At 37.0% G+C, this 12,965-nt stretch overlaps 1 protein-coding gene, 1 long non-coding RNA gene and 1 pseudogene across 3 annotated transcripts; 1 reads left to right on the top strand and 2 right to left on the bottom strand.

The window, feature by feature from the left end:
• The first annotated feature begins 3,543 nt into the window (after positions 1-3,543).
• LOC132188158 (uncharacterized) lies at positions 3,544-8,421 on the top strand (annotated as a pseudogene). Its single transcript, XR_015912715.1, has 10 exons — positions 3,544-5,435; positions 5,639-5,749; positions 6,483-6,660; positions 6,748-6,929; positions 7,051-7,187; positions 7,264-7,359; positions 7,784-7,853; positions 7,939-8,013; positions 8,172-8,217; positions 8,360-8,421. The product of XR_015912715.1 is annotated as an uncharacterized LOC132188158 (transcript).
• LOC132188159 (uncharacterized) lies at positions 6,840-9,471 on the bottom strand. The gene is made up of 5 exons (XR_009440858.2): positions 9,209-9,471; positions 9,003-9,102; positions 8,315-8,513; positions 7,237-7,390; positions 6,840-7,123 (listed from the first exon to the last, which is right to left on the bottom strand). It is a non-coding gene; the product is annotated as an uncharacterized LOC132188159 (long non-coding RNA).
• Positions 9,472-10,691: 1,220 nt separating this feature from the next.
• On the bottom strand, positions 10,692-12,405 carry LOC132187030 (protein RER1B; the record flags this gene model as incomplete). Its single annotated transcript, XM_088517433.1, is given in 3 exon segments — positions 10,692-11,012; positions 11,102-11,282; positions 12,026-12,405. Coding segments are annotated over 3 exon segments (576 nt in total). The 3' UTR covers positions 10,692-10,964.
• Positions 12,406-12,965: the final 560 nt, after the last annotated feature.

Raw genomic sequence — 12,965 nt, 5'->3', positions numbered from 1 at the left:
TTATGAGTTTTCCTTGCCTCAACCTAGGAAAAATAAGGATATTGCCCTTAGAACTCTTAGGAAGAACTCTGATGAGTTATCTGATGAGGATTCACCAGATGATGAGGAACTTGCATTGATAGCTAGAAGGTATTTTAGGAATGAACATAGAATTTCCAAGAAATTTGGAAAACAAAAAGAGAGTACTCAGGGTAGAAATGAAAGAGACCCACGTGGTCCAAAATGTTATGAGTGTTCTGGCTATGGTCATGTGCAAAAGGATTGTGCCAACCTCAAGAGTAATAAGCCAAAAGGTCAAAAAGCTTTCAATATTACATTGAGTGACACTGATGAGGAAGAAACTCCTAATTATATGGCTTTTGGTGCATCTTATGATTCTGATGATTCTAATCAATCAGATGTTCAGTCTGCCCCTGATAACGAATCAAATAGGGTTAATGATCTTCAAAACTCCTTTAACAATTTAATGGAAAAGTTTTCTATGCTTAGAAATACTAACTTGAAAATTGTTAAGGATTTTAAGAATCTTGAGCTTGAAAGGGATAATTTGTTGAAATCTTTGAGTGATTCACATGTTGTTTGCAATACTCTCAAATCTGAAAATCATGTGTTAATTGCTAAAAATAAATCCCTTCAAAATGATCTGATTGCATCTAGAAATCACTTGAGTAAATTCTCTAGTGAAAAGCTTGATAAAATGTTGCATATTCAAAAGCAATCTAGCGACAGATCTGGCTTAGGATTTGATAAAACTGCTTCTTTGTCTTCTAACCGTGCTTCTACTTCAAAGACTGTTTTTGTTAAACCAGTGAAAGTAGAAGAATCTTCAAGTGAAGAAAAGCAAGTAGTTGCTCCGACTCCTCAAGGTAATAAAGGTAAGAAAATCTACATTGAGCCACAAGCATCTTGCCCTACACCTAGAGTCGTGCATCCTCCTAGGAAATTACCTTCACAAAGGTTTGTCCCTACATGTCATCACTGTGGCAAAGTGGGTCACATTCGACCTCACTGTTTTAATTTGAAACCTCATGTGCATATAAATAAAAATTCTTATTCTAGGAAAGAAAGTGAGGGTTTGGTCATAATGATGAGAGAAGTGATATCTAGGCTAGATAAGTTTAAGCAAATTCATAAGTCTAGACCTAAGATTTCTAAAGTTTGGGTTAGGAAGGATGATACCATTCACCCCTTGAGGGGGAGTGGTGATGATCTCACCTTATGTTAGGTGAGTCACCCACATGTCTAGGATTGTTTTTCTTGCATATCTTTGCATATCCTAGAGCATGTTGTTTTTTCGTTTTTTATTGCATTTTTGTTTTATTTTGTTTTGAAATTGTATTTTGTTTGTGTGCATTTCTTTTGTGAAAAATAACAAAAAGACAAAAATATTTTACTTTGGTTGTTTTTTTTTCTTTCTTTTCTTTCTTTTGTCTTATGCACCTAGATAGTTCATTAATTTCTCATGTTGCTTTTTATGAATTTAATTCCTTACGTCTTGGAATGTTCTTAATATGCATGAGATGAAAATTTGTGTCAATGGACTTGTTTTTGTGGTTACCTAAAGCCTGAGCTTATGTGGTACTTTTTGCCTATGCTTTATCTCTTGTGCACAGTTAAGCTTAAATTAAGGTTTTGTTTCACTTTATTTGTGAGGTCTGTTAGGTAGCCATATGAGGTTTTTGACTAGTCATATTTTTCAAATTGACCATATGCTAGTTGAACCTAGGGCTTAAAAATTCCTGCTTTCTCTGTTGTGATAAGCACCAAAAGTTTAAGGACACTTTCTCAAAGAGAAAAATAAACAAAATAGTGAAACAAATAAAATCAAAAGATCATATTCCAAAAGGAATTTATTTCACTGTGTCAAACTTGTGCAAAATATTTTACAAAGAGAATTGTATAGGATGAGAGTGGCTAGGCCCTAGTATGATAAGGTTTGACTTTTAATTTGATATACTTGTCAAAACCTCATGGTGGTGAAACTTTCTCCTCATTTTGTAAATTGAAAATTTTTCTCTTTGGATGGCTTACCCACACACCACACAAGCATAGGTTGAATGGAACATTTTCTCGGCTTGGGTTAAGCAATATGAGTTTCTAGCCATTTCTAGTCTCATGTATATTTTGCATATTTGGAGCATGTTTGGATATTCATTGTGCAATACATGAGTCATTGATGTGTTATCATGTGTGTTCATTTAACTTTTAAGGGGGAGAAACATGCTTTGCATTTCCAGTTTTCTGTTGATAATTGAGTCATACATTGAGGAAGAGTTTTGCTGATGTTTCTTTATAATCACGCATTCTACGTCATTTTTTTATCATGAGTTTTATTTATGTCTTCTTGTTCCACATATGCCTTGATGTATTTTGTGAAGTGTTTTAGGAAACATGAAGACCTTTTGTCATTCTGTGACAAAAAGGGGGAGTAAATATGGGGAGATGATGGGATTGGCTCGACATTTTGGTTTTGTCACTGAATTGCTAAAGGGGGAGTTTGTTAGTTCTTGTGTTGGCTTAATTCAGTTCCAAAATGCAGATGCTACTGTTCATGGCTCAAACACTGATATAGAATGCTCAGAATCCAATCTCCACCGTTCATAATTTAGATTCATGTGTTATGAACGTCCCTGCAAAATTTCAGCTCAATCGGACCACAAACGCCCATCGATCGGAGCTGTTGATGAAGACTGGACAGGCCGGGTCCGGACCGCAATTCCCCGGGTCCGGACCTCATTTCCAGAAACTAGAATCTTGCTCCGCAAAGCCGTGTCCGGACCGCCCATTAACAGGTCCGGACCCCCCGTAAGTTTTAGGCCCAAAAACGTGTTTTTAAGTGGGTTAGGTCTAGGGTTTTGTCGGGGGTATATATACATCATTATAGAAGAAAGAGGCACGAATTTTCACCCCCAGAGAGTTCGTGTGAGGCTGTGCTTGAGTGATTATTTTGTTGTGAGCCAAATTGATTCCTCTTAGAGGATTTTTGTTAGTATTGATTGTGTGCTTAATTGAAGTCTATCGGAAGGGTCCGATTAAGGAGAATCACGTTGAAGAAGATTGTGAGCGAGGAGACAAGTTGGAGGCTTGTCGATCTTACAGAGTCAAGGTCTTGCAAAGGGTTGTAAGTGTTCCTAGTGTCTGTAATCTCTGGATAATCTTTTGATAGTGATTTCCTGGGTTTGGCTGCCCCGGAGAGATTTTACTTTTAGAACGTTTTCTAAAAGGTTTCCTCTTCGTCACCAAAATCTTTGTGTGTGATTGTTCATATTTTGGTGAATGTTTGTTTTGATAAATATCTATTAATTCCGCATAAAATTGTGATATTTATCTGTTTAGAGTTTCTCAAAGTTGTTGTGCTTGCTTCTCTAGGCTTACCCTGCCTGTGGTACTGATTTGAAATGAGCCTTGTTAAGTTAATTATGGGCCGGGGAGACCCATTTTTTAGAGAACTAATTTTTTTGGGTATACACCATTAATGTAGATGGTAGTAGGTAGAACATGTTAAATCTCTTTTTGGATACAGTAGAGAAAAACTGTCACGAATGAACAATGCGTACGGTGTACTAGAAATCTCTGTCGAGCGTACATATTGTCACCTAAATTTATAACTTCAGGTAGACACAAAACGTTGTCGTAAGGACGCGAAGTAGCACAAGAAAAAAACGTTGTCCATAACGGCTGTTTTGTGAACTTCCAACCGATACAAGTTGATCGCTGAAGTAGGCATAGCCGCACGTATTCCATTTGATTCGACATTTCTTCGTCGTGTAGCCTAAGGACAAAGAATCCTCGATGGTGAACTTGGTAATTACAGGAAAGACAACGTTTTTGTAGTTGTAAATTCACTGGAGATGAACCTCGTTGCTCAACTCCAAGCATTTTCTTCGTCATCACCAATGTGTCTGTCATCCTTATAAAGCATATTCATTGAATTACGCGTCTCATTCTAAATGAATGCTCTTAATTCCATTTTCTTTGATACCCATTTTCAGCTATTCGTCAATCTTCTGATCTTGCGGCCCTCAAGCGAATACTTGCTAAATTGCAAGTACCCTCGAGCATTCCTCTTCCGCTCAAACTTCTCCATGAAGCTCTAGGCAATCAGGGAGCGAGTTTCTATTTGCAAACCTAATGGAGAAGTCGCCGCGGTATAGCAGGGCCACTCAACCTAGTACCTCGGCCTTGTTGAAGCCGAGTCGGAGTGGTTATGAACCGTCTGATACAGAGAATGACTGGCATGAAAGTCCATGGCATGAGAGCAATGATAAGAATGGAGCTTTAGGTAAAACCGTGATGCTGAGAAATACCAGCCCAATGAGAATCAGCAGGAGGCATTCATCGAGGTTCAAATATGAAGTCTCGTCTCCTGACAAGGGTTCTGCGGCCAGCCCGGCTCGAAGGAGACACAGCAGTACTAAGTCCCCATACAAGCCAACGAGAGATGATGGTAAAGCTCTTTCACCCCTACCAGGTTTTGCATTTCGGAGAAATGTTAAGTCCGTTGTCAAGAGCTGAGGATCAGAGACATAAGTCTCCCTACAAATCTGGAGTAGAGGAGCGCAATTTGGATAAGAATGACTTTGTAGGCTCTAGTAGACAGCAGAATCGCAGAACACCCACTAGAGAGGGAACTGGAGCTCATCCACAGCTTGTTGAAGTCAATAGAGTGAGTGACAAAACAAACCACAGGCGTAGATCAGCGACTGCTCCAAGACTCAGAGTGAAAGAGGAGGACCCAAAAAAAGACTATGGGAACCCCTCACCATTTTCAAAAGCAACTTCAATAGGTGAACTTAATGAAATTATTGCCAAGGCAAAGCTTTCTAGTGATCACAAAGGTAATACTCTGATAATTGACAGCATAGGATCCATTTCACCAGGTGATATTTTCTTTTCTCGTGACCACAAGGCGCTGGCATTGCAGAAGAAAGTCTTACCCAAAAATAATGGTTTTGAAAGGAATTTGACCAGCCCAAAGCCTAATATACTACTTTCCCCAAGAGATGCTATCACTCGTCCGCGACTGAGAGCAACCGATAATTTTGATCACAATGCCCGAGATACTTCATCCAGAAATGGTTTGTCACAAACAACTATGACCTCTACCTCTGCTATGAGCGGGAAGAATAGTGGTAAACTAAGTAACAAGAGTAGTCAAATGAGTGATACTAGTAGGAGAAAGAGCGGAAGCATGCAAAAATTCACAGACAACAGGAGGAAGAGCCAAACAGATGCATGGTTTGCTCGTATTAGGAAGGGGAGTTGCACAAAATTGAAATCACCTGAACGCGCGTCGAGCAGTTGATGAAGCTTCATTTATTGAGAAAGCATTTGTGATTGAAACCCTTAGACAATTTTGGGGAGATAAACATCAGCCCGGTTCATTGAATGGATTCACTTGCCACAAACAAGAAGCTCGACTTCTGCAGCAAATTGTAAGTTATTTTAGGATGGCAAATTCTTTCCTCCTGTAATATTTGTCTCATCACTATGTTTGTGGATTATTTGTTTTATTCTGCAAGTTAGATCCAGTTTCATATGCAAGTTATTTCTGTTAACAATTTTATGTTATGCAACATGTTCATATGTTTTACCAGCAGTCCATTTCTATAAATAACTCAGTGTGTTGAATTCTTAGGTATCTCATGGCCCCTGTCCCAATATTTTGTTCAAGGGACCATCTGGTTCTGGGAAGAGAGCACTAACAATGGCTCTTCTACGTGAAATATATGGTGAAGCATGTTGGAATGTGAGTTCCTGGTCATCAAATGAAATAACAATTTTAAGTTACTTTTTCTTGGACTTATTTCCAGATGCCTTAGCTTTACTTTATCGAACTCATATGCAGCTATCCCATGATTTAAGATGTTTCCCGATTCAGGTATGCTCTACTAAAATAACATTCAATTATTGAGCCCTTTAATAACAAATTTGGGAAATATCACCAAGGACATTCAATCTGTGAGTTAAAATTCTTTTTAACTACTTCACAAAAATTGATCTTTCAAATCCCATGTTTTGACTTATTACGGTTACCTATAAAATCAAAAAAGTTGCAAGGACCATTTATTAATCCTTGAACAAAGGTGTGCTGAACTCGACCAATGTCATAACATATCTGCATAGATCATGTTTTCAAAAGCCAGAAACTCATTGAAACTTGGAATTTCATAAACTAATGCCATGACATATCTGCATCAATGGAATGACATTTAATTAAAAAATTTCATCTTTCTAGGGATTTCAAAAATCTCCTATTATTATGTTAAGGAGCATAAGTGTACTTAGGTAACATTTCTTTATAAGATAGAGGAAGGTATAAAAAATGCTATTTATGGGTAAAAGAATGCATTGATCATGCCTAGAAATGAAGGCTGTTTTAAAGTTTAAGTAGCCACAATTCCTTGAATTTGATAATGAATCAGTAGTTTTAGCGGTTACCTCCCAAATTCAGTGCTGAAGCTCATGTTATATACTGACAGGAAAGAAGGCCTATGCAAGTAGTGGTTCCATTAACGTCCAGCCCTCACCATGCAGAGCTCAATCTAAACTTGGAAGCGAATGCTAAATATGCATTAATGGGATTAGTCAAGGACATAAGCAGTAAATATGCAATTACCCCTGAAGTTAGCAATGTTAATTTCAAGCCAGATTATAAAGGTTCATCGTTTAAACGTATATACGATTTCTCTTGATGGTTTAACCTGCTCTTTCGAAGCTAACATGGTTCCTTTTTCTTGCTTTCAGTGATAGTCCTCTATGAGGTTGACAAAGCAGCGGAGAACCTTCAGCACCTGATAAAATGGATTATGGACTGTTACACAGATGCTTGTAAACTCATACTCTGCTGTGAAGATGATGTAGAAATCCTTGAATGTGTGAAAAACCGCTGCAAAGTTATCAAGGTTGATGCTCCTGTTACTCATGAAGTAAGTTTCAGATTCATTTTGGATTATAACTGTGTACTAATAGGCGTTTTACACTAGTATGCTCCCATCTTCCACACTTCTGACTTTATCTTAATCCTCGTTGAAACCTCCAATATCCCAGATCATGGAGGTTCTTCTTCAGATAGCAAGAAAGGAGAACTTTGATCTACCCATGAGCTTTGCTGCTAAGATTGCTACAAAATCAAAGCAGAACCTGAGAAAAGCAATCATGACTCTTGAAGCATGCAAAGCACACAAGTTAGTTCCTGACGAAAAAAAATTCAAGTTTCAAATAAATTAATTATACTTATGAGGACACTGTCACTGTGTGCAGCTACCCTTTTGTCGATGACCAACCAATTCCATTTGGATGGGAAGAGGTCCTAGTGGAACTTTCTGCAGATATCATAGTTGATCCATCACCAGCGAGGTAGGTTTTTCTTTTTAAGGGAAGGAGAGGTCTGTTGAGACAAATGGGAAAACGAAAAAAAACAATTAAAAGATTCTGACAGAACTTGATGAAAGTAAAGAATATATGCTTTACCATTATACCTAATGACTAGTTGGCTTGAAAGTTTAAACAGTAAATGACACAGTTTCTTTGTTTGAGATAAGTTTGAAGCACTTCACTTGGGAATCCTGCAAAACACTTTCGGTCTCTTGCACTGGAAATGATATTATTCTCTAGAGGCTGCTTAAATTTATCATCTGGGTATAAAACGGGAAGAAGTAGTCCAACACCTAAATCAAAGGTGTAGCTAAAAGTGGAACTTATGAATCCTACCACAAGTAGCATACTTTTGATTGCTTGTGAAGAAATTCCAATATAAATTCGACATTTATGGTTTTGTCAGATTATATTTAATACGGGGAAAGCTTCAAAAGCTTCTTTTGGATTTTGTTCACCCAAATCTGATCCTCCAGGTGATACATTTAATATGCCAAAATAATCAATCTATATATTTACCAAAATACAGTTTTGTGAAGATGTTGTTTTTCCAACATGCAGAAGATAGTGGAACAGTTCCTTAAGCGAGTTGAGGGGAGTACCAAAAGGGAACTTTATTATTGGCATGCTTACTATGTGAGTGCTATCTTTTGTTATTTTGTTTTGTTGAAAAGGTCATGGTAACTTAGAAATGAACCCTCATCATCGGTATACGTATACGTTAGTTCTATGTTTTTCCTTTGTTATATTGTGTTGTTCACAAGGAGATAATAACTCAAGTTTGTTGTTTACAGAGTAAGAAACTCCCAACAGGAACAACTGCTTTACTGAAATTAGAAGGTAACAAATAAAACTCATTGTAAATATTTCATGATTTATAATGATATGCATCTTGCTCTTAACTGCTTCATAAGGAAGTTATATTCCGAGCACTCACCAGTATACAGGCAGTTCACTGGTTATTTCTGTATCTTTGGTGCAGAATTTGTGGCCAAGTTCATGAGTATATACAGGAAGAGTTCCAATAATCGCCAGTATGTATAGCTTTCACAAGAGTCACAAGATTGGCTGATAGTTGATACATGCTACATATCTTCATCTCCTTGTTATCGTGTGGCTGCAGCTGTTACTTGATTCTGAAATGAAAAGCCAAAATGAAATAATTAGATGCCCGTAGGGCTTCTGTGTGGGGTTGCAACAGTCAAGAGAGATAGCACACACATTCTCTCTCTTTCTCTCTCTCCCCAAAATGCCAAATTCCTAGTTAAGTTAGGTTTGCTTGTGAAAGATTAATGAATAGTGATTGTGTCATATTTGATTATTTGTTGTCTTCTTTAATTTCTTTCTTTTTTCCCCACAAAGATTTTAGCTTTTTTTTTTTTTTTTTTTTTTTTATGATGTGGATCCGCACCAAGGCTGGGCCCTTCGCCAGAACCATGTATAAGGTAATTTAGGAGAAGTCCTAATGCGAAATCGAATCTACAAAGTTTTTTGTTTCAATCAATGAATCATTTACAAGTGCACATCAAAAGGCATGATCATCTTCAAATTTCTTGGACAAGATAAAAAGAACACAAAGGTTAATGTCCTTCATCAAATCTAGGAGAAGAACAATAATCAAACACCTGGATCGGGCTTCAGTGCAGCCCATTTGCCTTTTCAGTAAAGAGAAAGCAACAAGGGCCAGAGCTCCTAAAGCTCTGAGTTCCTCAAAGAAAGCTCCAACTGTTGCAATCAATTCATATATCAGCTGGATTCTTCCAATGCAATAGAAGAACAAATGTCTTATCAGCCTAAAACGTTTCAGTAGCAACAGTCAAATAAAACGGACCTTGACTGTTGAGACGTAGATTCAATGTAGAAAGGAGCGGCTATAGCCATCGCCAAAGCCAACAGCACGCGAAATCGGGCGTTGAAACGTATATCCAAAGTTACGGTCATAACGATCAGATCAAAAACTTCTTTTGCCTCAGTCAGCATAGCCTCTTTGCGAAGTGCGTCCAGCAATATGCTGACAGAGGCAATAGAAGTTTTTGATGTGATGAAGGTGTCGAGTGAGGAACGCAATTCTACCAAACACCTTCTCTTCTATTCAATTCCTTCCTCCCGAGATTGATTGGTAAGCGCTCTTTGGTGGGTATTGGGCGGAAAGAGCGCGGCGATTGAGGTGGGTGGTTGCCCGGTCCTAAAACACAATTATTACGTTTTTAATAACGGCCGAAATTGCTGCTTTTTAAATTCGTATTTGCAAATAAAGGAGCTTAAACTGTAATCGTCTAGGCGATTAGCCTTATTTATAACTGGCGTTTAGTGGTTATTCAATTTAATAACTGCTTTTTTTATATGGGTTTTTTAGCTTTTTAAGTATTTTTGGTTTTTAATTGGCCTATTTTTTGGGCTTATTTTAAGGATTTAAAGTCAAAATGTTTCAAAAAAAGATGAAAAAAAACATGTTGTTTTTTGAGCCGGCCAATGTTTTTGAATAAGGTTTAACCCAAAACATTACATACCATATTATATATTTCACATACATAGTCATAAATAGCATAAATCCATTAATTAATTAATTCAAATATAAATGAAGGCGGTTAGCGGTTATAACCGCCTTACCCTACCTCCTAAAACCACTAACTGTAACCGTCTTAGGCTGTTAGCAATTTTTAATAACTACCTACCAAAGTGGTTAGCGGTTAACAGGACGGTTATAATCACCCCATTTGAGCAGTACTATAACACTCTCTATCTTATTTATAGAAATTGAATAAAAAATATAAAATATAAATTATTCTTAAAAAATCATAACCTCAAATGCACCCTTTATGTAAGTCATCGAATGTACAATCTCCTCTTTTAATTTGGCCGTGTCCAGCGTACAATCCTACTCGACCTAGGATATCGAGCGTAAAACTTCGTTCAATCTAAGGCATGTCAAGCGTATAAACCCGACTCGACCTAACGCTCTATTGATCATATGGCCCCCGCTTGACCTAAGGCATTGGACGCTCAATTCCCATTTGACTTGGGCTTGAACCCTGCTTGACTTGAGAATGTGCATTCTTACCGGGTTTTTCTTTTTAAGCCTATATATCTCGAAACTATTTAAACTTTTGTCTCAACCTCAATTAAAACCTCCATCTCAAAACTAGGGATAAAACTAGACTTTTTTTCTTTAATAACTGTTTGATCATCATGAAAATCACATTGTAAATAAGTAGACATACAAAACTAAGTAAAGTGCGAGCTCAGATCATTGATGAAATAAGGCAGCTCAGAGCACACAATTTTTAATTAACCTTCGTTAGCAGGTTGTAGCATAGAAAAAGTTGTGAAATCATATAACAAATAAAATCTTGATTCAACATGCATGAAAAGATTGGTTTTTGCTCAACTACAGAAGAAGCGAAGGTCTTCTGCCTGAAAATGATTTCCCAAATCCAATTATACACACGGTGATGTACATGTTTCCTAGGAATGTTCAAATATCTACAAGCATGTTCAAAGTCCAAATTTCCCGTTTCTCCTTGAACGATATACAGATCTTCAGCATCTCTTTACTTCTTTTTCTTGGATCTGCATATTTATATCTTCTAGTCTTTACGGCTACTAGTTCCAGCTGACTTCTTGTCATTATACCTCTGTTAAAATGAACAGAACAGGCTATGAGCACAACAAGAGATGAACGAGCCCCCAAAAAATTTCAACTGCAGAAGTTTTACTAACTCACCTGCTTTCCATGATCGAATGGGATATATTTGTACTTGATCATGTGTAGGATTTGTCGTTTCATCGTGAGGACAAATAGTACAACCCAGTAGCAGAGCAAGATTGGCCAGAACACAGGTACATCCAATACAGAAAAGAGGGTCAAGACAAATGCAACAATGAAAGCCTTCGTGATGGAATACCTGAGATCATTAGCCAGTATATATTAACTCAAATAATAGCACTTACGGAAACTTCATATAACTAAAACAATGACGTATCTAAGACGTAAAACAAGCAATCAAATGTAAAGCACAAAACTAAGTCACTAGATTAACACATCAAAGCTCCAGAACCAGGAAATTCTAATCTGAAAATTGGGAAAGCATGATAAGAAGAAAACTGAAGCAAAAAAGCACTACGTGGGGAATTCTAAATGTCTTTCACAATATGAAGAAAGGAACATAAAGAAATCGCAAAGAAACTACAAGGTAGAACAGGCCAAACAAAATATCTATACATGTTGAGTTTTGACAGGTAATATATAAAGGTCAATGTTAAGCAAAGCACGTTCTAGCTGGGAACTTGACAATAAGAAAGTTATCAAAAGAATTTTTTTAAAAAAAAAAAAAATCGCTAGCAATTTACTTGACCTTCAATCTATGTTTGAAAAAAATTAGAATTTGAAGTTTGAAATGAAAAAAAAGCTGACATCTAAACCCGTAATTTGTGCTAAAATTTTAAAATTCAACCACTCTATAAAATTCTCCAACTAAAAGAGTATGCAGAGTAGTACAGGGTAAATGAACAAAGCAAAGCATCCTAACATGATGCTTTACATAATACCAAAAATCACCCGTCCACTATGAGTTGCACTGACAACAATGAAGACCAAAGCAATAATATGAAGCAATGTCCAAGCTCAAGTAGGTCTATACTAAATTACCAGAAGTTGAACTCTGGGAGGCGGCGAATGAAAGGCTTGAATTCATCAGAATCTTTTGTTGGCAAAGAAGCCCCACCCAAAGCTTCAAGCTCCGGATCAATCTTTGGTGACAGAAACCCGATCAAGAGGTTCAAGACATAGATCCCCAGACCATAGGAAACAACATAGAAACCTTTTACATAGTAAACACGCAAAACGTAAATCATTGCAACTGCAAATGTTCCTAGCCACCTCTGAAGTGGGTGAGGCGTTGATCGGTCCAAATAATACTGAAACATCCTCGAAAACTCGCTTCTCCACTTGGCAAGCGGCGCTGCTGTGGTCCAATCACTTCCTGGTCCCTCCATGAAAATTGGGGTTTTAATTTGCACAGCTTAACTCTACAAAACCCATAAACAAGTTTTTTTTTTTAAAAAAAAAAAAAGCTAATGAGTTAGATTCATGAAAATTAATAGTATGATAAGAAAATTACAATAAGCGATAATCAAACCAAAGCGACAGTGAGTTTTCATTTTAGAACCTGAGCGTAATAAACCCTTTTGGGTCAATCTAGTTTTTCGATTTTCTATTTCGCATTACAGTAATACAGAGTATCAACATTTTACTCTTCTATCTTTTTCCTCAGCAACCAACCGACCTCATGTTATAGGTTTTTACAGAAAAAGGTAAATGAATTATATATATATATATATATAACCCAAATATTTATTTTGCCCGCTTGGTTATCGGATTCGTTAACATAGTGAGAAAAAAAAAATGACAATAATGCACCCAAAAAAAAAAACCCTCAACTTTTCCCCATAACCAAACAGAGGGCTTACGCAATTCTTCAATAATTTCAACGAAACACCGAAGGAATTACTAAGATTAAGTAGCATGGAAATTATTTAACTAATTAGGTTTGCAATCGGAATTAACCAAGAGACAAAAACGATTAACA

Source organism: Corylus avellana, chromosome 6 (genome assembly GCF_965113065.1).
Source record: "Corylus avellana chromosome 6, dhCorAvel1.hap1.2, whole genome shotgun sequence".
Taxonomy (NCBI): Eukaryota; Viridiplantae; Streptophyta; class Magnoliopsida; order Fagales; family Betulaceae; genus Corylus; species Corylus avellana.
Note: the sequence above shows the minus strand (reverse complement) of the source record. Positions and strands in the feature narration are given on the sequence as shown.